Genomic DNA, 25,127 nt, shown 5'->3' with positions numbered 1-25,127 from the left:
GTCATGGAAAAATATCTGGCGAATCTTTCTAATCTCACATTGTATGAAAGTCCCCAATTGTTATGTAGGTTTATATAATACCTTCTGCTGAGAATGTGTGACAGTGGTTTATGTCCATGTAGAAAGTCTTGAATACTGAACATAAATAAGTCATTACAGTACAGGTAATTCACAACATTTCCTATGGGAAAGTTTTCCAACAAATCAATACACTTGGAAATAATATTGCCTTGAAGAAAGAGAGGCACTTAGTGATTTTCTTCATGGATTGAAAACCCTTCATAAATCTATAGTAAGATGTCCGAAAAGACCTAGGAAACAATGTTGCCTGATTTCTTGGACTTTCACAGTATAAGATAGTAACAATGAGTCTAGCCACTTAGAAAATAGTCTTTTTTTTTGGGGGGGGGGGTCTTCCTTTGGAACTCAGCTGTTTTTATAAACTGTCACCCTGAAAACTTAAATAAAGCCTTTCTGTTCTCAACAAACACAAGTCTACTTCAAGCAGACAGATATGGTTTTTGAAAGTCCTGTGACCATATGGAGCACAGCTAGAGTGTACATGATAAGGATAGTAATCTATTTCTCCTCTTAATGGCAACAGTGCTGTCTTGTCAGATGATTATTTGTCTTTTTTTTAAATAAAGTGACAATCTAGGGCTCCAGTTATTGAATGCCGTCCATTCTCTACCATAAATCTCTAGTAGATATCAATTTAATCAGTTATGTACTGTATGCTTATAATATCTAAAAATAAAAGTTTGATATAAATAAGTGTCCTTTAGTGGCAGTATACTAAAGAATAGCCCTTTGCCTTCAGACAACCATTAAAATCATTTTAGCAATACAGGCAGCGGCTAAATATGATGACTGCAAAGGGTTAATATTGCAAAGTCCATCTGGTCTTTCTTTGTACCTGTTATGTGAAATAGGTTAATTGCTAATTATTTCTAGGATGTTGATATAAATGAACAGAACTGGTCCAGAACCAAGGGGAGTCATTTACATTTCCCAAAGTCAGAATATTTGGCACAAAACTAATAATCCAGTACCATTTCAAATAAAAATTTGATTGTCAGAAAAGTATGCCTAAATCTGATTTGTACCAATACATCAGGTGACATGAAAGTTGAGAGAAAGAGGCATGATTTCCACAGGACAAGAAATTAGAAAGTGTAAAGTGCTGAAAGACCTCAATAATTATTTTAAAGCAGTACCAGAAAATTCCATTTTGATTATTTTTAAAAAAATCCCCAAATCCCTAAACAAAACAAGCAAACAAAAAGAACCTCTAAATTTTCTGGCATCCCAGATGTCAATTAATCCTTCATTTTAAGTAAAAAAATCAGTGCATACATTACTTAGGTAAATAAAAACAGGAAATAAAGCCCTACCCTCAAATTGCAAGTTCTGTCGGATTGCCGTTTAAAAAAAGTCATCCAAGTGTGGCATTTCTGTATGATGACATAAGATCACCTTCTCTCTTTTCTTCCTTTTTGGCACAAAGTTCAGGTTTGAGTAAGATGCGTTGGTCCTGATACCAGACACCCAGAGTACTGAGGACGGTGTGCAGTGAAGGCTGTTCACAGATCTCCTGTGTCCAATTTGACAGATTTGGCGGGCGCATGCCTCGAGGGTATTGCTACCAGCGGCCACTGACACTAGCAATGTCTGAGTGATACTGACGGGGTAGCCTCCCACTCGCTCCGCCTTCCAGGAAAGAGGTGCGTGCACTTGGTGGTTCAAAAAGCTTTCTTCGATTTTTATTCAGTTCTAGAGAGAAAAAGAGAGAATTGTTAGAAGCTCAAGAGAAAAGTTCTATAATCTACGGGACAAGGCAATAGAGCCCAGAAAATGGTGACATAGAAGGGTTTTGGAGGGAAAGTCAATCTGGTAGCAAAAGGAAAAGTTTTAGTTGCTGGTCAAGACATTTCTGAAATGCTAGAAAGTCTGATATTAAATGGAGCATGTTGGTAGCGAGAGAACCAAGGACAGTAAATCATTTTTATTGCAGTTTGTAGACTATCCGGCAGATAGGTCGTGTTCTCAGAACCCTCTATATTCCTGGTAGACAAATTAACCGGTTTGAACTATCCCAAATGTCATTGCAGAGGCAAGGAAAGGGGAGCCATCAGAGGTGGTGAAAGGCATATGAGAGGGTGTATTACCAATGACACAGAAAATTATTACAGCTACTGAACTCATCCATGTCAAACACAGCATTCATTAAATTACTGAAGTCAGACATGAAAAGGAAACTCCACACAGAAATGCGAGAATAACTAAGGAGCATGATGAAGTGTTAAGCCACAGCCCAATGGCTCCACTGACTCCTGATGCCTCTGCTCCTTGAGTCAGAAAAAGTTATGTGAGGAACTGTATCAGCAGGAGTTTCCTTTGAATAAAAAAATCAACTTAGTAAAAATACCAACGGTTTGTGAAATTATTGTAACTGAAAACAACTAATGCTTGAACTCAAGTTCTCAGGGAAAAACTAAGATGTTTTAATTTCATTTTAAAGAAACCAGAGTCCTGAGAAAAACACAGTTTACTTTGCCTTTCATCAACTAGAAATTACTAATCAGAAAGGAAAAAATTAATTGAAGCAGTCCACCTTGTTTATCACTATGCAACAGTCCCCTTTCCCCCAACACATGTATTTACAAATCCTCAAACCAAATGATGTAACTCCTGCTAATGAATTCATACCAGTAAAGAGAATTGTCATACTCTAGAAATTAGAGTTCCGATAGCCATCAAACCAAAGTATCAAATAATGGGATTATATAGTTGATGTGATTAAAGTTGTGTTGTCTTTTCCTTTCTTTTTCTTCTCTCCCTCCCTCCCTCCTTCCTTTCCTTCCTTTTTTTTTTTTGGACAGGAGTACAGCCAGCGATCCAGGATATGCATTTTGTACAGTAACTCAAAACATTCTCACCACCACATAGGTACAGTCCCCTTTCCAATTCTGAAGTTGCGCTGCAAGCTATGGCTATACCAGTGCTGGGTTCAGAACAAGATATTCAGGTTGCAGTGGGTTGGTCACAGGTGGCTAGGGACAGCCATACGGCTGGATGTGCACTCATCTCCTAAGTTCTGGAAGATGAACCAGCACCCTTAACATTTTACTCTGCTACCTTCCAAAATGTAAATGTCTGCCCCACGGGGGTGATGCAGGAGTGGAGACATCTCTCTTTTGGTCACAGTGAGGTCTTAGGGCAGAACAAAAATAACAGAAATTTAGTAGTGCTTATTATAAGATAAGCACTTTATGATTTGGTTTGTCCTATTTAAGTCCTCCTTAAGGAGTAAGTGATATTACTATTCTCCATTTTATTTATTTATATATTTTTTAAAGATTTTATTTATTTGAGAGAGAGTGAGTGTGTGAGAGAGAGAGAAAGCATGAGCCAGGGGAGGGGCAGAGAAGCAGACTCCCTGCTGAGCAAGGAGCTGGACATGGGACTCAATCCCAGGACGCCAGGATCATGACCTGAGCTGAAGGCAGACGCTCAACCGACTTGAGCCACCAGGTACCCACTATTCTCCATTTTAGATAAGAAAACTGAGTTTTAAAAATAACGTTTAAGTGACAGGCTGAAACTCTATCTGCCTACATAGAGGTCCATGTCCTGGGCTTTGGGCTCCAGTGGTCCATCCAAGTAGAGAAGACCGACTGAGGCATCAGAATACAAATTTAAAAAAATCAGTAGTTTCAGGTATGCCAGATAATACAGCTATACTTCAGATTCCATGATACCAAATTTATTTTTTAAACAGAAAAACACATCTTTAAAACTCTGGAGAAACAAGGAAGATATCTGCACAAGCAAGATATATGCAGGCTCCTTTATAGATGGCTACCTTCAAACTCCTGCAGAAACACTGTAACAATGACATTCCTACTAAAAGTTGAACACATGTATCTTGTTTAAAAAACAGAGATTCAGAAATCAAGACAGAATTTAACGTATTAAAAGGCAAATGTAAGAGATTTAAGAATGAATCCCCTTAAAAGAACATGGCTTGGGAGAGTTTTATCACCTTCTAGTTAGAGGACAGTCTTTGGTCTTCATTTTCTCATGAGAGAATAACCCATGAATCAGGAAAACATTGCCGTACTATTGAGAAGGAAGAGGAATGAACAGGTGAAACACCAGTCTCCCACACGTAACATGTACAATTGAGCACATGAAGAAACTGGGCCACTGAAGACAAACACATTTTTAAAAGAGACATTGAAAACTTTATTTTGGAAAGTCACATCAACTAGATTTTTGAGAGCATAAAATGATCATGAAGGAAATCATCCATTCCCTAAAGAAATAATTTCTAAATAATTTCTAAGGTATATATTTCTAAATGTGAAACAGATAAATCTTCCAGAGATTATTAAAGATCAAGTCCTACTGAAGAGACTTTAATTTTTGTTGTTCTTTTTTATATTAAAAAGCAAACTCCCTCCTGATTTTTTTCAAGTAAACCTAAGAGATAGTTTGGGAAAATACCAACCTTTTTCTTTGAAATTCCAAGGTTCACACAATCCTGGCAGCTCTCAGGATCTTGTTGCGGGTCTGAACAGAGTCACAAACTAAAAGAATAGGTCAGGAAATGTTAGATCTACCTGAGGCCGATGTGGGAAGCCTGTCTACAGGATGTTAAAGTTCCTTTTACCTTGTTCCTGTACATTTAGTTAATCACTCACTAAAATATTCTGAGAGAAATCAAAGAATTTTCAAAAAATCATAGACTTGAAAAAAGACCATTTTTCCCCCCTCTGATCTGTCTCGATTAGAGATAAATCTCCTCTCCTTCTATGACATTAAAAGAAAGGTCCTCGGGCCCAAGATTAAAAACAAAATAAAACCTTACACTGAAAGAACGACCCTGATTACAAATTAAAAATCTATAAAATTTTAGAAAGGAATTTTGAGCAAACTCTCTATCTAACCAAACTATATAACCACAAGACAAACATGAGTAAAAGCTGCCCAGCTATCCTGCATTCTATCCTTGGAAATGGAATGTTCTGAGACTAGGAATGGATGTCTTTGTTATCAGATGAGCTGAATTGGAAAAAGAAGTTTTTTGACAAAGGGTTTCTCAATAAAAACTTATTACTTGCAGAGAAAACAATTTACCAGGTTCAAACAAATACGCTCAACAAAGTAAGGCAAAATCATACTTAAAATTATCGAATACTTCACACTGTGCCAAACATTCATAAGGCATCTATTCAAAGCCTCTAATTTCCTTTAAAAGCAAGAAGACCTGTGAGCCCCATTGAGAGAAGTGGTTTATAGAAGTAGTATATAACCACAACAGAACCACACTGAGAAGGAATGAAGAAAAAAAATTTTAAAGAAGCTTCAAAACCCCTCCTGTTTGCACTCTACTCCCCAAAACCCATCTGGAATACATCACAAATGTCTTCCAGGATAAAGGTCCCAATGATTTAGAGATATCTGCTTGTTGCTGGAAGCTTTACAAAGTTTGGGTGCACGAAGAAAGAACTTAATTTTCATCATACAGTCCCTGACATTCCATGATTTTCTAGTGAATAATTATCCAATTCTAGGACATAAACTTCTCTGGTATAAAGGTGCCTGCTCACAAGTATATATTTACACTACAGGCTCAGTTATTATGTGAGTTAATCAAATTTCAAGCAGTATATTAATTTCTTTTTTAAATTAATAAAAGAACGTGAACATATATAAGGTTAATTTGAGTCTAGAAATAGCATTTAGGGCTAAGCTTCAGAGTAAGCAAATTGCAAATTATCCTATTGCCACAGGTAGTAAAAAGAGAAAGAACAAAAGGGTGTGCTGCTAATCACATACACTGGTAAAACTGTCGGTTATTTTCACCACCCCTGATGACACAGCGCATGGAAGGACAGACCTTAGAAAAGGAAGGTGATCTTACACAATCATCTATTCCAACCCACCTTCATGGTTAAGAAACTAAAACCAAATGAGGTTTGGAAACTCACCCAAGGACTAATGCCTCGGCAGAGGCAAAGCCCAGATCTCCTTATGTGAATACAGTGCTCTTTCTACTATACAAAGCTGATCTTATGAATGAAACGAGAAAAAGCATCTGCCCTGTGGAGTTTCATTAATGCAACTACGTGGGTGCGCAGGAGGGGAGAAGACTTCTCCAACTGACGTCTGCAGAACCCTATGCACGGAGGACCCTAACAGGCTGCTCAGTGGCTGAATTTCCACCCTTCTTTCAGAGCTGCTCTGCTTATATGTGCTTCAGGTATTAGGTCTATATATAAAATTCCTGATGGGGTTGGGAGAGGGATGCAATCTAAGGCTAAAATTAAATGGAAAATGACAGGTTTTTATTTTATTTGCTGATCTGATAAGTGAATGCTATTTGGAAAGGACTTGCGCTGGAAAGGACTTGCACTGGTTGGATGGCACCGCTGGCCTCATAAAGGCAAGAGTCTACAAAAATCAATGCTGTGAAAAGGCAAAGTCATTTTCCCACCACACCTGACACTTGGCTTCTGCCCTTGGTGTCTCTTTCTGAGAAACTGGCACACATATAATATTGATATTAATGAACTTCATCAGAACTTCAAAAAGTAACCTCATTTTTTGTTTTTTGCCCTTTATGTTTCTTTTTGCCATTATATTTCTCCAAACAACTTTTTGAGGTACATGGTTATATATCTGCAGATTCCTGACTCACCACCCAGCTTAATTCCTCTTAAATGGCAGGTACTCAGGAAATACACATAAGAATGTTTTCTAAAACATAGACTATGCAACAGGTGCACAAAAAAGGTGGTCTGGGAGACAGACAACATTGTCTTCCTTCATTCTGTAACTACATTCAGGATTCTACACCCTTCTGTGACTCACAAATTCTATTAAGAGTTTGGGAAAAATTTTAAAGCAAGACAATATTGCCAGATTTCAGCTACAGCAAGGATCCTTCTCTTCTTCTCTGGTGCAGTTATCTCAGCTGGCAGACAAGGATACATGCAGGTGGAACATGACAGCCAAACCAGTAATTATTCCCAATGATTATTGCTTAACACAACCATGAAAAGGAGAATTCCACCTCTCCCCCATTCTTAAGTTCTGCAAAGGGCAATTTCGGTTAGATCTTGCTGAAGAGATCTGTTTTAAAGAACAACATTGTCAAGGCAGGTCTTCAGGCCAATGCCTTGATGAAGGAGTAGTAGGGATGTTGTCAGCATTTGTCACACTGTTAGTGGGAAAACGCTCTAGAACCACAACCACAAGGTGTCAGTGTGTAAGCAAGTGGTTGATGGACAGAACCAGCCCCACTGGCTGGGGCCATGGGCAGAAGTTATTCAGATTTTAAAATGTGAGTATGAGGATTTCTATTCACCTGAGATAGCAAGCAGCATTTTCCTTCTGGCACCAAAAGTCGTAATTCCCAGCTCCTTCAGATCCTGATCTGTGAGAGTGAGGAATGTTTGAAGATCGATCTGTAGGTGAAAAAGTAATATAAATAACCAATACATTAATCACTTATTTTCTTGCTTACTAAAAGTTCAACTCATTATTACACACATTCCATTTACTAATATGCCTACTTCCAAAAAGGAACAGTGGTGTCACAAAGTGAGGGGACAAGGGCTAAGTAATAAAGGTGGTGAAATGGAAGTGATGATTCTAGCATAAAACTTAGGCTAAGCCAGTAATTTAACGCAATTGAGATTAAATATTTAGGTCTTAGCATTCTGGCAGCCAGAGCAAATTCTATAGTTTTAGGGAACTCATAAGAGGAAGGATACATACCTGTCCAGAAGAGAGAAACTATTTCTTAGCTTTGGATTCTGAATTGGTTAAACATAGCGCTATAAAAAGAAACTGAATAATACCATCTCTGGTATCCTCCACTGTGTTCTACATAAGAATGAGAGAAGAATTCCTAAACTACATCAAACATATGGTTCACTTGGCTCAGCCTGGCAAATTATCTCCAACAGTGGCATACAAGAGGTATTTCCAGGGACAATGTAATTGCCCTCTCTGGCATTAGCAACAAAGTAGCTCAAGAATATGACCCCTGCTTTCAAGACACTGTGGAGTAATAGAAAGGTAATGGGCTCTGAAGCCAAAGAGAGTTGGCTTTCTATTCTGCTTCTGCCATTACTAGTTGTGGGCACCTAGGGTTGACAATACTGTGCCCTATGGGCTCCAGTGGGCATTAAATATGATTGGAGATATAGAGCAATGGGCTCACCGAAAGTGTAAAATAACTGACAGCTATGGCTAGTGATTATGTATTTAGACATATCATCTGTGAAAGTGGCTAAATGAATATTCAACTTGCTTACAATAAACTAAATCCCACAAGGTCACTTAATGGGAAATTCTTGTTAAGTGATATCTGAGTATTAGAAAATATCCTACATGAAAGAAACAACCAAATTTATACTTTTCATTCAAATTATATAGAAATTAATTTGAGATATTCTGTTTTCATTTTGAAGGTATATCCAGATCTTAGAAAACCTTTTCATCTATCATGTCTAAAGATATGTTTTTAGAAATTCAATTAAATAGAGATTCTCTATTTTAGGGATCCTCTCTTTCTAAAGGGCAAGAGACTAAATATTTCAGGCTTAGTGGGACAAATTATCTCCTTTGCAACTATTCGACTCTCCTATTTGAACTTGAAAGCAACCACAGATAATATGTAAATGAATGTGTTTGTGTTTCAATAAAACTTTATTTATGAAATCAGGCAGGTTTGCAGGCTACAGTTTGCTGACCCCTGCTCTAGTTAATAAATATTCAATAAAGGCAGTCTGGCTTTTATTTTATCTTGTTTTCTTCCTTCTTGGAGTAAATGGTTAAGAAGTACCTTTGCTGACCTCTGGTCTATCAAATATCAAATATTTGATAAAGGCAGTCTGACTTTATATTGTCTTGCTTTCTTCCTTCTTGGTGTAAATAGATAAGAAGTACCTTTAATAAATTTATTTCTATGCTTCTTTAAATATTAAATACACATAGACAAAACAAATCCAAATATTATTGAATAACAACCAATCTTTTACTTCAAAACCTTCTTTGTCTGGACAAGTTAAAATACTCTGCCCTTGAACTTCTCAATCAGCTTCCCTTGTCTAACCAGCAAAACTAAATCAGTAAATGCAGTTTTTTAATGCATTTGATGAGGAAAAGTGTTATTCAGCTTAGAGAGTTCATTTAACTCAGTTAAATGAACACTAATTTAGATTCAGGGAAAAGAAAACAAAATCAATACACTAAAATCCAATACACGTGACAACATTTTTTTGGTGTTAAAAAACAAACAAAAAAAAAAACAAACTTGGGGCGCCTGGGTGGCTCAGTGGGTTAAGCCGCTGCCTTCGGCTCAGGTCATGATCTCAGGGTCCTGGGATCGAGTCCCACATCGGGCTCTCTGCTCAGCAGGGAGCCTGCTTCCCTTCCCCTCTCTCTGCCTGCCTCTCTGTCTACTTGTGATCTCTCTCTGTCAAATAAATAAATAAAATCTTAAAAAAAAAAAAAACTTAATTACTTAATGAACCATGGGCATAAATCTATGATATAAACTGTGTAATAAAAAAATCTTAGATTCTTTTTGATGCATATGTGCTTGGGAATTACTGACTTAATGAGATGTTCTCTAGTATTAGCTAAGCCAAACTAGCATAAAACTTCAACCACGTCTGGAAAATACAGACATATTGAAAAATACACACATTTACTGAAATATTCTAACTTTTTATTGCACTGGGTTAGCTGTGCCCTAGAAACATGACAGCATTAATGGAAAGAATCATGTTCAGGGGCTCTTCTCTTTAAGTCAGCGCATAAATAGCCATCGCTTATTGGTCTGACCAAAATTCATGGTGGTGATGGTTCAGAAGACATCGCATTTCTGTCTTAGCTCAGGCAAAAGCCAAGCAGTAGATTAATGAATAAATTAACATATATAAAAAGCACATTCTCTTTTGTGGGAACAGATTCAGTAACATGATGAAGATGGGGTCAAAAACGACCACAGATTTTACTTCAGATGCGGTCTTTTAAGTGCCACCAATGAAGGTAACAAAGATTAAGGGCTGACATGATCTTAAATACAGACTACTGCTAAGGAAGCTGTGAGTCCAAAGTTCCTATGAATCAATACACTGGTTAGGTCTTTTAGCTCAAACTGGGGAAGGTGTGTTTTTGGAAACCAAATTTTCTCTATTTTTGCTATCCTGTGTTTACTAGTTGCACTAGATAAATAAGAAATGAGATGACATTTTTCTTAGCAGCAAAAACAAGTTATGAGACTTTAGTAAATGCTCAGTGAAAGCACAGGCATAGGTCAACAAGTGATTTCATTCTAGAAGCCATCATATGTACAACCAAAACGAAGTTGCCCAGGAAAATAAACAAACAGTGACTGACCTCTTGTTGCTGGAAGACGTCTGTGTATTTGCCCAGGCCCAGTTTGCTAAAGAGCTCAGGGAGGTCAGAGCCTTTGAAAGAGCTGTTCAAGTTACAGCCATTGCTTCCCATCAGCGAAGAAATGCAGTCCATGTAATTGCTACTGCTGAGATAGTGTTCCGCTGGAAGGCAGAGCAGAGACAAGCTTGAAGTGTAAATGCCCAGAGACAACATGGTTTAATTAAAAATTTTAATCACTCAAATATTTTAGATTTCATTGTGGGGCTGAACAGAGTAGTAGCTGCCCAAATACAGCAATTCTTTACTGAAACATTGGCTTTTCATTAATGAAATGCTGGTTATTGCTTTCAGTGAGGCTCCTGCCATTAAAAAGCTACACTTGGGAGGCAGCAACCCAGCAGCAGTGCCTCTGTAGTTAATAAACATTAATCATATTCTCCCTGAGCATTCAGAAACATTTGCTCTTTGTAATTGATTTGATATGAATTAAATGAGAAATTGGAAGAAAGATCCCTGGGATATAATAAAGGTATGGAAAGTTACTGTAAGTCCAGACTCCTTTTGGAAAGCAGGATGGCCCTCTGTATCCACACTTGTGCTTTCCTGTGGTCAAAGGAATTGTAGGATATTGCAACGTGTAAATCTCATTCCTTACAAAAATATAATTGGGCAGTTAGTTTACAAAACAGAGCACTTTTAAAATTAAGAGAAAATACGAAGTGTAAGAATGGTGGCGGAGTTTTTGGATTTAACTTATGAACATTAGTTAACTTAGAAAATTTCGAAGACATCAATGCTGAACTTGCCTTGACTCTGTGGCTGATTTGGTGGGCAAAGATTTCTCCAGATTGTCTGTGGTTCTCAGACCCAATAACATGCACTGCTGGGTGATGGACAAGGGAGCCATGCCAAGCACTTGGCCAAATACTCAAACACTCTTCCAGAGATGCTTCGGAGAACCTAGCAGAGCTGGCTGTGTAGCCATCCCTACCTCCCTGACCAACAACTGGCTCTCAGTCATGTGGGGATTCTTCCTCTTATACTGAAGTTGCAGCTTCAAGAAGGATTCCCAGACTGGTGAGGGTGGAGGGCACTCACCAAGCTAATTAGATACATCGAATCTCCTTTGGTCAATGCATTCTCCAAATCTAAGAATCCGGTTCCACACTTTTTTATGTGCCACTGATCACTTTCTCTGGCCATTTTAATCTTCCAACTAAGAGTATACATACTTCCTATATCTCAAGTGGAAGGAACTTCCTGATCAAGTTTCTCTTTCTCTTAAAAAATAGATGTTTTAGGAGTGCCTGGCTGGCTTAGTTGATGGAACATGTGACTCTTGATCTTGGGGTCATGAGTTCAAGCCCCACAATGGGTATGGAGCCTACTTAAAACTTTTAAAAAACACATATTAAAATACAGATTTTTTTTCTTTTCTTTTCTTTTTAGATTTTTATTTATTTATTTGACAGAGATCACAAGCAGGCAGAGAGTCAGGCAGAGAGAGAGAGAGAGAAGGAAGCAGGCTCCTCACTGAGCAGAGAGCCTGATGCGGGGATCGTGACCTGAGCCGAAAGCAGAGGCTTAACCCATTGAGCCACCCAGGTGCTCCTAAAAAATAGATGTTTTATCTCTTGTGGGGAGAAAGTGTAGAGACAAGGACCCAGGGTCAAACCCTGACAACCCCCCAACACTTAAAGGTAAGGACCCAAAGTCATCAATCCAGTGAGGTGCTGGTTTGAGACACACAAAGCAGAGTTTGAAGAACACACGGGAGTAACCACCAGAGTTGACAATAGGGAGGTTACTGGCAGGATGACCATATAATTTACTGTCCAAATGATATACATTTACTTTTTCTGAGAATAAAAGAGGGAGTTTACTGAGAATCACATTGGAATAATTGGTATAAACAGGGATGTCTGAAGAAAACCTGGACATTGGTGATTTTGAATAGTGTCAAGAAAAATTGTCTAAAACTGTGCTGTTGAATACAGTTACCACTGGCCACATGTGGCTACTGAGAGCCTGAAATGTGTGTGGTGGGAATGAAAATGTTCTGTAAGATTATGAAATCTGGTAATACCAGGTTTTGAAGACTTAGCACAAAAAAAAATGTAAAATATCTCATAAAAATGTCTTTATATTGATTACGTATTTAAACGATAATATGTTACATATCGTTGGCTTAAGCAAAACATTAGTAAAATGTGAAAAAACATGTTTTAAAATAAAATGTTCTTAGTGATATTATGGCACATAATTTCTTTTATATTTCTTTTTATTTTGACTACTTGAGTTTCCATATTGCTTTAAATTCCCTCTGCTCTTAAAACATCTAACAAAAGACAAACAACTATTTCCTTAATCATTCCTTTTTATTAATAAGTTTCCTATCTTAACCCAAATCCTGAACTTCAATTCAGCTAAGTTGTACAATCAATTTTAATTATCCAGTGTTAAGTGAAGGGAAAGGAGATAAAGACAGAAAAAGAAAGACACAAAGGGAATTTATATTGAGATGCAGAGCAGAGATCATTTCCAGCCCTAAATCTGCATCCAGCACCAGCCCGCCTCTCAGCTGCTGGGGGGGCACCATGCCCATGCAAGTCTCCAGGCTACTTCTCTCAGTGTACTTGGAATGTGTTTTCTTATTTCAACCTGGCTGACACGATGACCAGCCTTTTCAAATCTGAGACCCTGGACAACATGGCCCACCTGACTGAAGGTAACAATTGACGGTAGACCACGTCCACTACACTCATTCAGACTGCCTTTCTTCAAGTATTCTTCAAATACACCACACTATGTGTTCCATGATTCCAAATTCATTGAAAACCTTGAAAAAGGCCATTAGGTGCCTATTTTGTGATTACCATAATCAATTCTTGTCTGCTTACTTATTTATACAACCCAGAAGTGTGGGTATTGTTACAGACAAAACCACTGGACTCATTCTGAGTATCAACCACATTTGTTCAAAGCCACAGCCTCTGTGCTTTATTTTATTTTTTTTTTAAAGATTTTATTCATTTATTTGACAGAGATCACAGGTAGGCAGAGAGGCAGGCAGAGAAAGGGGGAAGCAGGCTCCCTGCTGAACAAAGAGCCCGCTGTGGGGCTTGATCCCAGGACCATGAGATCATGACCTGAGCCGAAGGCAGAGGCTTTAACCCACTGAGCCACCCCAGCATCCCAGCCTCTGTGCTTTAAACTCTTTTTTCTATTTGTGCCAATTCAGCTTTAACTTGCCAGTTTAAAAAATCAGATCTGCTCTTCATCTTCCGTAGCTCTCCACGGGACAAGTCTGTCCAGTTCCCCTGTGTTTTCCACGATGCTAATGCGACAGCATTCAGCTCGGCTCCTTTACATCCCTGTGTTTTCCTCATCATCTGGATGTTTTGCGTGAGCATGGCCATAGGTTCATTCAACAAACATCTACTGAGTGCCTAGTAAGTGTCAGAACTGCTAGACTCTTGGGGCGCCTGGGTGGCTCAGTGGGTTAAGCCGCTGCCTTCGGCTCAGGTCATGGTCTTGGAGTCCTGGGATCGAGCCCCGCATTGGGCTCTCTGCTCAGCAGGGAGCCTGCTTCCTCCTCTTTCTCTGCCTGCCTCTCTGCCTGCTTGTGATCTCTCTGTCAAATAAAAAAATAAAATCTTTAAAAAAAAAAAAAAAGAACTGCTAGACTCTTGGGAAGAAACAACAAATAAGGCGCAGCCTAACAGAACACTCAGCACCCGGGCAATGAGTGAGTGCTTGCTGAATGAATAAATGTGTTTCCTAGCTTGTGAAGCTCAAATTCTCTGCAAGTATAAAAATGCAAGTATAACCAGTGCTAAGTGAAAGCACAGACAAAAGGCCATGAAAGCAGAGAATTACGCCCTCTACTTCACCTGGAAAAATGGGGAAGGCTTCACAGAGGAGGTGGCATAGGATTATGCTAAATACTTGAAGGTAGGGGGTCCAGAGTTTATATCCGAGCATCACCCTAAATCAAACAGACAAATTTCAGGCTGATTACATCTAAAAGTATGAAGAAAAGTCAAAGCTCACTTGATTTGTTTTGTTTACGTTTGGGGCTGCCAACAGAAGCTGCAAATTCACTAGGACTTGGGGGTCCTATTCCATTTCGGTCCCTCCAGTTATCAGATTCACTTCCACTTCCCAAGTGTTCACGACTGCTGGACCTTGAGAGGGACATTGATGAGCCCTGTAAATAATCAAAGTCAGATGTGGACATATTAAGGTAGGTTTCCTAAGATTTGAGGAGAAGAGAATCTACATTAGACCATCACCAATTACTTCTCTGTTCAACCACTGCAGTTTTCCCACACATGCTGATTCTCAGGAGTCTGTGGTACCTGTATATATGGCCTCTGCCCTCCAGCCACCAAGGACACCTGGTAATATATGCAATGAAGTCTTTCTCCTTCATTATCAGAGCGCCCAACAGAGTTCTGAGAGCCCTCAGGATAAAGCCTTGCTCCTCTAAGTTTTGGAGTAGTAGATACTCAGAGTCCTCCCTATTTTGGGGAACTACAAAACAAATCTTCCAGCTGGAACAGCAGAGATTCTCTGCCTTGGATCACCTATGAAGGACAAATAGGAAGATGTGTGGCTACACCCAACCCTTTGATAGGAATACAGCTCCTAGGCTAAGTGAATCAGAGTGGAGAGGGCTGCCATCTTTTCCATGTAACCCTCATCCCAACAATGATAGGGTCTTTCCAATAAATTACAAATACCTGAAAAAATTTACCTTTTTAAATTCCTCCCCCCAAATATAAAAATGTAAAAGATCTCAACATGTGCACTGAATTTGCATTTATTCATTCATTTATTTAATCACTGGCATTTTACTTTGTACTGTACTACAGTATTCAAGTCAGGATTCTCTGGTTTTCAAAGTAGTATGTTGGGGAATTCTAAGAGAATCTTTCACTATTCAGTAAACTCACTTAATTCAGTTTCACAGCAGCATAACCACGCTTTCCCTTTTTAACACTTTTTTCTTCAAGGCATCATGAAACCACACTCCCCATGTCTTCAGCCTATTCCCTGTGGCTTTGTAGGATCTTCCTTCCCTTTTCCACTCCAAACATCACATTACCCTGGGGTTGGCCCTAGCATTCCTACTTGTCTCTCTCCATACTTTCTTATTAAGTTATCTCAACCTCTTTCAGAGCTTAATGACAACCATGACTTCCAACCTTCTATCTCCAGATTTGACTTCCCTACTGAAATTTTTAATAATTGCCAATCTGACACTCCATTCTACTGTCCTGTAGACATTTTAAACTTAGAATGCTTGAAATTGAATTGCTGATTACCCATCCCTACTAGCTACACTCATACACACTCCTCCCCCAGAATTCCTACATCTCACCCAGTTGCTAAAGCTGAGCTTCTAAGTTGTCCTCATGTCACCTTCCCCCACTACATCAAATCCATCAACAAATTCTATTGATGTCATCTCTAAACATACCCCAAATCTACCTACTTCTCTTCATCTCCACAACTGTAACCTGTAGCTACCTCACGAATATTTTATTCTACTCTTGCCTCCCACCCCAATATCCATTTTTCATAAAGCAACTAGGTTGGTTTAAAAAAAAAAAAAAGCAAATTAGAACAAGTGATACCTTCTGTATGAAGTCTTATAATGCTTTTCTAGTACTTTGCCATGGGCTGAGGTGCTCCCTAACTGATCCTCTTCCTCTCTCTCAAACTCTCAGTCTTCAACACTCTACCACCCTACCCAACTTCTCCTCCATGAACGTACCAGCTGGTTCCATCTTCAGGTGATCAAGGTCTATTACTGTTTCCCTAGATCTTCACAAGGCTGGCCCGTTCTTGTCATCTAGAGCTTAGCTTAAATGTCATCTGCTTATAAAGGTCTGCTATAACCATCTAATGTAAAGCATCTCTGTCTTATATTTATGAGGGATTTTTTTTAATCACCTAAAGACTTCTTGTTTGTTTGTTTTGTATCTCTCTGTACCCACCAAAAAGAAAATTGAAGCTGTGTTCGAGCACTGTATCCCTAAAATTGTCTCCAGAAACAAAAAAGATGTTTAATAAATATTTGTGGAATTACTGAATCTATAAATATCTTTTCCCACTTCTATGGGATGCACTTTGTTGACTTTTGGGAAGGGGCAGAGGAAAGAAAGCTCCTGAGATGAAAGAACTAGTGTTTTCAGTTAAAATCATCTTTAATATTATACTTCAACCAAAATAAATCCAGTGTAACAAGGGAAATAAGAATATGCTCAAAACTGGCAATAACCAGAAACATCAATGAGATCATTACTGTAGTATTTATATGTATATTTAAAATTCTTCATCTAAACTCTTTTTTAGCATAAAAACACATTCATCTAAGATCTAAGCCGACTTGATACACACGGCTATGTCAGACCTGACGAAACCTGGTGATTTCTAAAAACACTAAGTAAAACATAATCTTGTGATATCTATGAGTTCACTATCTACTCACTAATTTAAAGTACCATGAAGAGCAGCTCATCTCCATTCTTGGATTTGTAAGACTTAAAATAATCAGACAATCTCATTACTCTTTGTGGTGGGGAAATCAAAAACCATCTTTGAGTCCCAAAGCATGTTTTCATTTGCTTCAGGGAAAATGCAGCAGAGAGGGGTAGCAAACAGAAAAGGAAAATCCTAGACCTTTCATATTTCTGTTGATGTGGCAGAGATACTGTAGGTGAAAGCAGCCTTTTGTTCAACCTTTTGTGTCTCAGTATTTGATCAAGTGGATGGGGTCATATTTTTGAGTCTTGGAGAAAACAAAAAATGCCTCAAGCTGCCGGCGTCCTATCTGAAGGAGCTCTTTGGAACAGGCTCATTTCTCAAAGCTGCCCTAAAACTGGAAACAACTGCTCAAGTCTAGCTTCTCAGAAATCTGACTAAGAAGCTCAAAGCATCCTTTCTTGCCTCAAGCAAGCTTCCTAGAGCAGGAAATTCTGTGAGCCTTGATCCCTGGCACACGGAGTGAGCAGCACATTCCTATCAGAACCTATTGGCTAAACATGCTTCTTCTCATAGATCAGCATTCCAATTGTCATTTTGGTTTGGTTTGTTAAAGAATAAGGGAAAACGAGTGTTTCTTGCCACCTTCTAATTTCAAAATATTAGTGCTGTAGGCAGAGATGTGGTTAATTCCTTAATAAAAATGTTTAAGTTCTCCCTACTTTCCCCAGGTCCTTCTCCATCACACCCTGTCCCCATGTGCTAACCCTAAGAAGCAATCCTCACTGCTCAGTTTTTAAGCCCTCTGAGCTATGGCAGAATAAAGGAAAAGGCATGCATGTGCAGATAACAACTGCACAAACTTAGATCTTGTTATTGTAAGGGACGCTTTCATTCCCTTTCAATGGATTTGGGATGCATGAAGAAAAGTTCAAGTCCTACACAACAGGGAAAAGCTAGAACACCGTTACCAAAGAAAGTGTGGTTATATCTTTTCATCAGCATTGTTGAAGGGCCTGTAAATAAACACAGGTTACATGGTGAGAGCCCATGCACTGATCTAGCTGCTCACACCCTCTCCCCTCCCTTCCAGTGTGAACAGGTTGCTAGACATTAACCACAAAGGGGGAACAGGCTAGCCCAAGATAGCCAAAGCAAGAAAAGCCACAGGAGGGAGTTCAGGCACTGAGTCAGACCCGGCACATCCCTGCCTCGAGAAAGTGGTCTATCCTTGGACAGGGGCTGGAGCAAAGAGTCTTTTAGGTTTTAAAATAATTTCAGCATCCTCTTCCTAGGGTTATCCCTCTTTAGACCAGTGTTTTTAGAAGGGTGTCTGCATCAGAATCATACTAGGCTTTTGCTGAAAATGTAGATTCTTAATTCTGGCTCCTTATTTGATGAATGAGATCCTGGAGGAAGCATGTGCATTTCTACCAAGCTCTCCAATGTGAATCTTATATATGTTAAGCAATGGCAACATGGTTCTAGATCATTTACTTATCACCTTTGCTATGTACTCTCTTGGGTTAAACCATTAATAAGAGAAATCTAAGGAAATTTTGAAAAATAAACTCAACTCCTTTCTGTGACACCTACTGCCATGACCTCAAGTAAGACACTTAACTGATCAGGGTCTCTCTTTCCTCACTGGGAGTTTGTAGCTTTGAATAAGCTTCTGGATGAAAATGCACTGTATAAATCACAAAGAAATTATGTGATTTAAGATAATTGTTCTTAGCACAGTATGTGTTCACATAATACTCTGAGGTATTCCTTTGGATATAAAAAGCAAATCTAGTTTGAATATGCAATAATATTTCCAGCAAAGAGCTTTCATATACATAATCTCAGATTTCAGCCAGTGTTTGGTTTCCTTCAGGGTAAAGTTCTCCATTTCAAAGAACAGTAGCTGCTCAATATTACGAGAACTTACCACATGGCATGCTACATACTGGATGCCTTCTTCCAGGTAATCCTCAGAACAACTCAAATTAGAAAACAGGTTCAGAGGGGAGAAGTCATTCCTCAGAGCTGTCCATGTACCAGTCCCACAGCCCTTTCACTTGACCACTACGTTATCAGAATGATCATCATTTCAACCGGCAATCCTTCTGGTCTTTGAGGACACAACTCAAATAGCATTTCTAGGGTAATTTCATCTCTGAAACTACAGAAACACGATCAGCCACCTAACACTCCATTCTGCCAAAGCCAAGTGAGTGAAACTGATGACCATAGGTGCATCAGCTAAAGCCCTCAGAATTAGCACAGCAGTTTTAAGGTCTCTGCCAACAAAAGGAAAGCTTATTTTCTCTCAGAGCTACAATGGCAGAAAGAGGAGTGTGCCTCCTAGAGCCTCAAAATTTTTCATAACGGTTCCTACATTCTAGCTGCTGACAGTTAACTTCAGTCCTTAAATACAGACTTCCAGGCTGCTACTGTTAAGTCTGACAATGAAATTTGTAAGAGACTGTTCTTTTTAGTATTTTCTTTTACACTTAAAAGCAATGGGAAAAAAAAATTGCATGTTTGCTTTTGTCTTTCATCAACAGTCTAATTTATTATAAGGAAAATTGGTGGAGAAAAGAAGGTCAATCTACAATTGCTAGTTATTATACTAACAATTATGAAACCCTTAACCAGTATTTGTTTTTCAGCCTACAAGCATTCTGGTTGAACACTGTGATTCTTGGACTCATGATTTTTATCCACGTTTGGGTGAGTATACTCTCCCCAGTACTGAGTCTGCATATGTTTGCTCTAATTCCACCCCAACTCCCAAAAGGCTTACAGCCAAAAATCTGATACTGTCAGATTGAAAAGGCTTTGCTTAGCAAGTCACGTGCAGCTTGGCTGAGAAGTAAGAACATTGGATCCTTTCCCCATGCAGCAAGGATGCCAGCTTCCCAGTCTCACCCTGAGCCGTGCAGCCAACATCTGGGAAACATAAAATTTTGGAGCTCTTGTTTATGATACTTCCTGCTGTGTTCCTGGCACATCTGAACATGCTAAATTTTAACTCACATCTGAAAACTTACTTTTGTTGAGTGGTTTTTTTTTTTTTGCCCCCCTACAGTGGGTCTGCTGGTGAGTGATACCCTTAAATAAAGGGAGTCTTTATAACTTTTATGGAATATTACATCTGTCCTTTGCTTAATCTCAGCCCTGCACTATCATTTGTGACACTCTCCCCCTAACAAAATCACAATTTATCCAAATTTACATCTCTTTAGTAGCTAATCAACAACTCTGAGTGAAGGTAAAGACCATAATATATTAGACGGTATCAATTTGATAGCAATATGTTTACAGGAACAGAAATTAGAACAAATCACCATTAACAACTTTTCCTTATGTAATTAAAGAATGATACCACTCCTTTGCTGAAAGAACAGACAGGAAGAGTGGGTAAGTCATGATTCTACGAACCTCAAAAGTCGTTGTCATTGTGGGCTTATAGGACACATGGTTGGCCCTTCTCAGCTCCTTTATGGTTTCGGCTGGCATGGATTTAGAAAACCCCAGGCCACTCCAGGTATTTGTGGGTGTTCTGACTTCTGTCACCACTGGTTTCTTTAACATAGCTTTGGGAGACAGCATATAAAACAAATGTTTGGTATTTTTAATGTTTTTTCTAAAATAAAATATTGATGAATGTTGTTTCTTTGATATACGTAAAGAAATTATCACTGAATATTATTTCTTAACATGAAATGCCTTAAAGTACCTTCATAAAATACCTTATACAAAGTAACAGTAAATTGAAAAATGTTACATTATTTCTTAATTGATCTAATGCTAATCTATTCAACAAAACACATTCATCTCCAACAAAATTTGTGTAACTTGAACCTAAACATTGTAGGTTTCTTTTCATGAAGGTCCAATTTCTCAATTCAACATGACTACTAGGAAACTTTTTATGGTCTCCTAGAAAAAAAAAAAATCAAAGTATTGATCATTAACACAGCACATACCTTTGGTTGCTAACAGTTTCTTTTGTTCATAGTCAAATGCCTGAAAATAAAAGAGAAAAAATATCTTTATTGCCAGTCTGTCCAAATGTCTTGCCAATACCCCATAATTAGAGAACAAAGGTTTTGACTACAGCCCATGAATCTGTCTGGGACACATGCTAAGCTTTGTACCATTAATATGATATTAATGTAGCACAAGTCTGATAAATTTAAACATGTTTTCAAACTAATTAATTAGAATAAATTAACTACTTCTAACATGAAAGTGATAAGAATTAGAAATTTTTCTTCAAAAGGAAAAAAATCCTATTTATTGTATTTAACATACCAGGGCCAACAGATGCTAAAGTATAGTGAATAACCCAATAATAGGCTAAGTTTCCCAAAATAAGGCATTACCAAAATGCTTTCTGGTTATCTACTGGTCTCTTTGTTTCTCTACATCCCCTCCTCACTTAAGTAAATCATGGCCTGAAATGGGATGATGTTAAGACAATTTAAATTATTTAGCCTAATTGGCACAGTCCTTGCTTTTGAAGTGAGGTAAATGACAAATGCCTAGCTTTGATCTGTAATGACATTAAAGCCATGCAATAAAATTAAACCTAGCTACTTCTTCTACTGGTCTAGGATGTCACCATTCGTTCTTTCCATTCACAATGAATAAGTGACTTCAGTCATACATCTACCGAGGACCAAGGTAGGTCATTTTGAAGAAAGCAGTCCAGACACAGCTACATCTCAAATGCAAACCCAGTGTTCTAGCTCTCCAATTTAGGGACTATTTAAGGTTTGATTTAAGAATGTCTTAAAGGCCTACCAAGAGGGCCAAGAACCAGTTGGCGAGAGCTCTTTTGATCCTTCCTCTAGGAGGACTATACCATTAGATCTAGCATGTCTGTATAACGTATGGTCTGAAACGGTATTTCTGAGAGAGAAATGTGTTACAAATAAAAATTAGGCCAGGGGGCGCCTGGGTGGCTCAGTGGGTTAAGCCGCTGCCTTCGGCTCAGGTCATGATCCCAGGTCCTGGGTTCGAGCCCTGCATCGGGCTTTCTGCTCAGCTGGGAGCCTGCTTCCTCCTCTCTCTCTGCCTGCCTCTCTGCTTTCTTGTGATTTCTCTCTGTCAAATAAATAAATAAAATCTTAAAAAAAAAAAATACCATTAAAAAAATTAGGCCAGAATTATAAAAGTAAATGGGCTGACCCAGACAAAACTAGGATGTGTGATTAACTCTAAGAAAATGACAGTAAATCAGGAGAGCCAGATCTTCAGATAACATAGTTTGGTGTTTTTGAAATTATAGGTCTAAAATGGCATTGGGAATTAAAATCAACTTTTAATGATTAGATCCTAAATTCACTTGTTCAGTAAATACTGAGTGTCTTCTGGTTAAAGAGATTATGCTGCTCTTTGTAGAAGAATACAACAATGAATCAACAAGGGTCTAGAGCCTCAAAATACACAGAATCTTAGCAGGGATGTGTTTAAAAAAAAATAAATGACTACAAAATAAATTAGGAAGTGAGGTAAGTGTGAAGAGAGAGCTAGAGATGCAGCATTCCAAGAAGGGTCAGGAGACAGAGATCATTTTTAGGTGCAGGAATCCGTGAAATCTTCAGTCTTTCTCTGTAAATGCTTGGTGACTACTACCATTGAGTTTTTAGCAATTTAAAAAGTTAGCTCTTCATTAATAGCATAAATACATCTAAGTTAAAACTCTTTCACCAAGAACATTCTCATCCTTCCTAAAAGAAAGGAATGTGAAAATGATTCACTAGGTATAAATCTGATGGAAAAGAAGAGAACTACAAGAGGGACAAAAACCAAAAGAAATCATACAGGGGATGGGGTACTTCGTATAATGAAAGTTTTAATTTATATTAACTGAAAATAAATCCATCAGGAAAAATGTAACAAATGTGTTTTTTTTTTTTAACTTTGACACTTTAAAAAAGACACAGGTTTTGTAAAAACATTCATCTAATAACTCATGAAAATGTTCAAATGTGAAGGATTAAAAAAACAGACAAGCAGGACTGAACTGCAGTTTTCACTAAAATTATAGAGATATAATTTAGTGACATAAATTACTTTCTTTGACATAGCAGTGACAGCTTGTTTTTAAGATTCTGTGAAAAGCTTTCCCCTTTTCTGGGGAGGTGGGGGAGGCTGGAGATAATAAATCTTCTACTATAAAGTAGGAAAGACTACCCAGTAATTCTGACACTGAAATCAAATGTTTATAAGAGTCTCTAAAAGCACAAAGTACGAAATCCTTCTTTCTCATATTGTCGTTTATATGGAAATCAAATTTCTGAATTTTATGATCAATAGTCTATTTTGATTTACTGGCCTAATACTTTAAAAATGGATACAGAGAAGATCCCTGCTGAAGAAACTGTTTAATATGATCATACATCTCTCAACTAACATAGTCTTCAATAATACTTGGCACCTACTTTCAAAAACCTAAACTTCACTTTAATTATTTTTATAACTATCTAAATGACACCAAATTTATCATCTCCATTAAACAGATAGAAAGATATATTTATCCAAGACTATGTTATGAGGCAGTGATACTATAAGTTTTCATATTTATCTAAACTTTAAGTAACAAAGAAGTAATATCATTTACATAAGACATAGCGACACAGACCATCTTATTGTGAATTTTAATACACTTTAAAGAATTCTTCTTACTCAAGCTTTTTATTTTTAATGTTTATTACAAAACCAATTCCTAACTACTACCTATATATTTAAATTTAATTTTGACTAGCGTGCTGAAGGAAAACCAAATTTCTGCTCTATTGTTAAACATTTGCAGAATTCCCCACTCCCTAAGTTACCAACCAACATGTAGATAACCGTCCCGTTTCTCCTCATTACCTGCATGTTGACATAGGATGGCCGCGGGGCCAGACGAGCCCTTTCGGAGTTTTGCTGGGCAGCTGCAGCCCTCTCCGCCGCACGCTCACTTCCGGGAGCCTTCTTGTCAGCCAAAGGGCTTTCTGCAGCACTCAGCTCAGAGTCCGAGAGCAACCTGTCAGTGCTGCTGTGAAACAGTTTGGAATTTAACAGTCCGTGTTTATATACAAATGTACTGAATGTTTCCTATGTGCACATTTACTCTATGTTTACCACTGTTAACTATTTACATGTATTATTTCATTTCATCTTCACAAGGCCGCTCTGAGGTAGGCAGTCAAGTTATTCCCATTTTACAGATAACCATGTACCTCAACCAAGGTCACACCTCTAAGTAAATGGTAGTGCTGCAATTTTAACCCAAGCATATGACTCTAGAGCTGGAGTTGGAACTATTTCATGACACATTTTCACAAACATTATATGTAGTATGTTTGGCATATGTCTGTGATACATACAGAACAGACACACAGACAAGATTTCTAATTTGGATACGTCAAAGAGATAGCAATGACTCGTGCATACACAGTCTAAGCAGAAACAAGTCAAACTGAAGGCATGCAGATGATCCAGTTCCTGTGTGTGAAATGCATAGGGTATTGCTAACAAATCTACTATGACACAGGTTTCATATAAATAAGTATTTCCCAACACCTGTTCAGGGGTACATGGATGAACATAAAAATGTTCCTTAAAATAGGAAAAATAATCTGAATTGCAAGATTGGTAATGCCCTATACATGCACCTCAAGTTCAAATCCAAGGGCACGTTAAGCTCAAGTAAAAGAGAAATAAGGAACAGTATTAGGAAAAGAGCTGATCTGATTGGTTCATTCTTTCTTTTGTCATTCACTGTTCCATTGTGCCAGGAGAACTGGGAGCAGGCTACTGGAATGTAAGAGGAGGAGCAATGCACTTTGTTTGCTTGACAAAAGTTCCCAGTGGCTTCACACAGGACATCAGAACTGAATGTGAAGGGCCTCTGCAGGTTAGGCAGGCAGCGGCCTGTGAAGGCCCAGAGAACAGTGTAAGCAAAGCAAAGGAAGCAAGCCATGTGGACGACTGGTGCCGTTAAAGCCAGAGTCTGACAAGATCAGACTCCGTGTTCAAAAAAACTGCTGGAACAAAATAAAGGACCGACTGAGCTGCTGAAAGGGTAGCGACAGAGGGACCGTTCTGGAGGTTGCAGCTTAATTTAGATGAGAGGTAAGTTCAGAACTTATTTAATGATGAAAGGAACAGGCATACCTTTCAAATGCTTCCACACAGGGAAGAAAGCAAATTTACTTCTCTAACCTACG

At 38.3% G+C, this 25,127-nt stretch overlaps 1 protein-coding gene across 3 annotated transcripts in view; it reads right to left on the bottom strand.

The window, feature by feature from the left end:
- Window positions 1-409: 409 nt before the first annotated feature.
- BICC1 (BicC family RNA binding protein 1) overlaps window positions 410-25,127 on the bottom strand; it is a 259,079-nt gene continuing 234,361 nt past the window's right edge. Inside the window, exons 15-22 of one of the 3 annotated variants that reach the window (XM_047702777.1) lie at window positions 23,788-23,953; window positions 20,892-20,931; window positions 20,344-20,498; window positions 14,476-14,632; window positions 10,423-10,583; window positions 7,376-7,475; window positions 4,514-4,592; window positions 1,638-1,773 (exon numbers count right to left, since the gene is read on the bottom strand). In XM_047702777.1, coding sequence (XP_047558733.1) covers window positions 4,537-4,592; window positions 7,376-7,475; window positions 10,423-10,583; window positions 14,476-14,632; window positions 20,344-20,498; window positions 20,892-20,931; window positions 23,788-23,953 — 835 coding nt within the window. In that variant the 3' untranslated portion in view covers window positions 1,638-1,773; window positions 4,514-4,536. Of the gene's footprint in view, window positions 1,774-4,513; window positions 4,593-7,375; window positions 7,476-10,422; window positions 10,584-14,475; window positions 14,633-20,343; window positions 20,499-20,891; window positions 20,932-23,787; window positions 23,954-25,127 lie in introns of all 3 variants that reach the window. The other 2 variants (XM_047702774.1, XM_047702776.1) reach the window with 2 other exon arrangements.

This window comes from Lutra lutra, chromosome 14 (assembly GCF_902655055.1).
Source record: "Lutra lutra chromosome 14, mLutLut1.2, whole genome shotgun sequence".
NCBI lineage: Eukaryota > Metazoa > Chordata > Mammalia > Carnivora > Mustelidae > Lutra > Lutra lutra.
The sequence above is the reverse complement of the archived record's forward strand: the minus strand, read 5'-3'. Positions and strand labels throughout refer to the sequence as shown.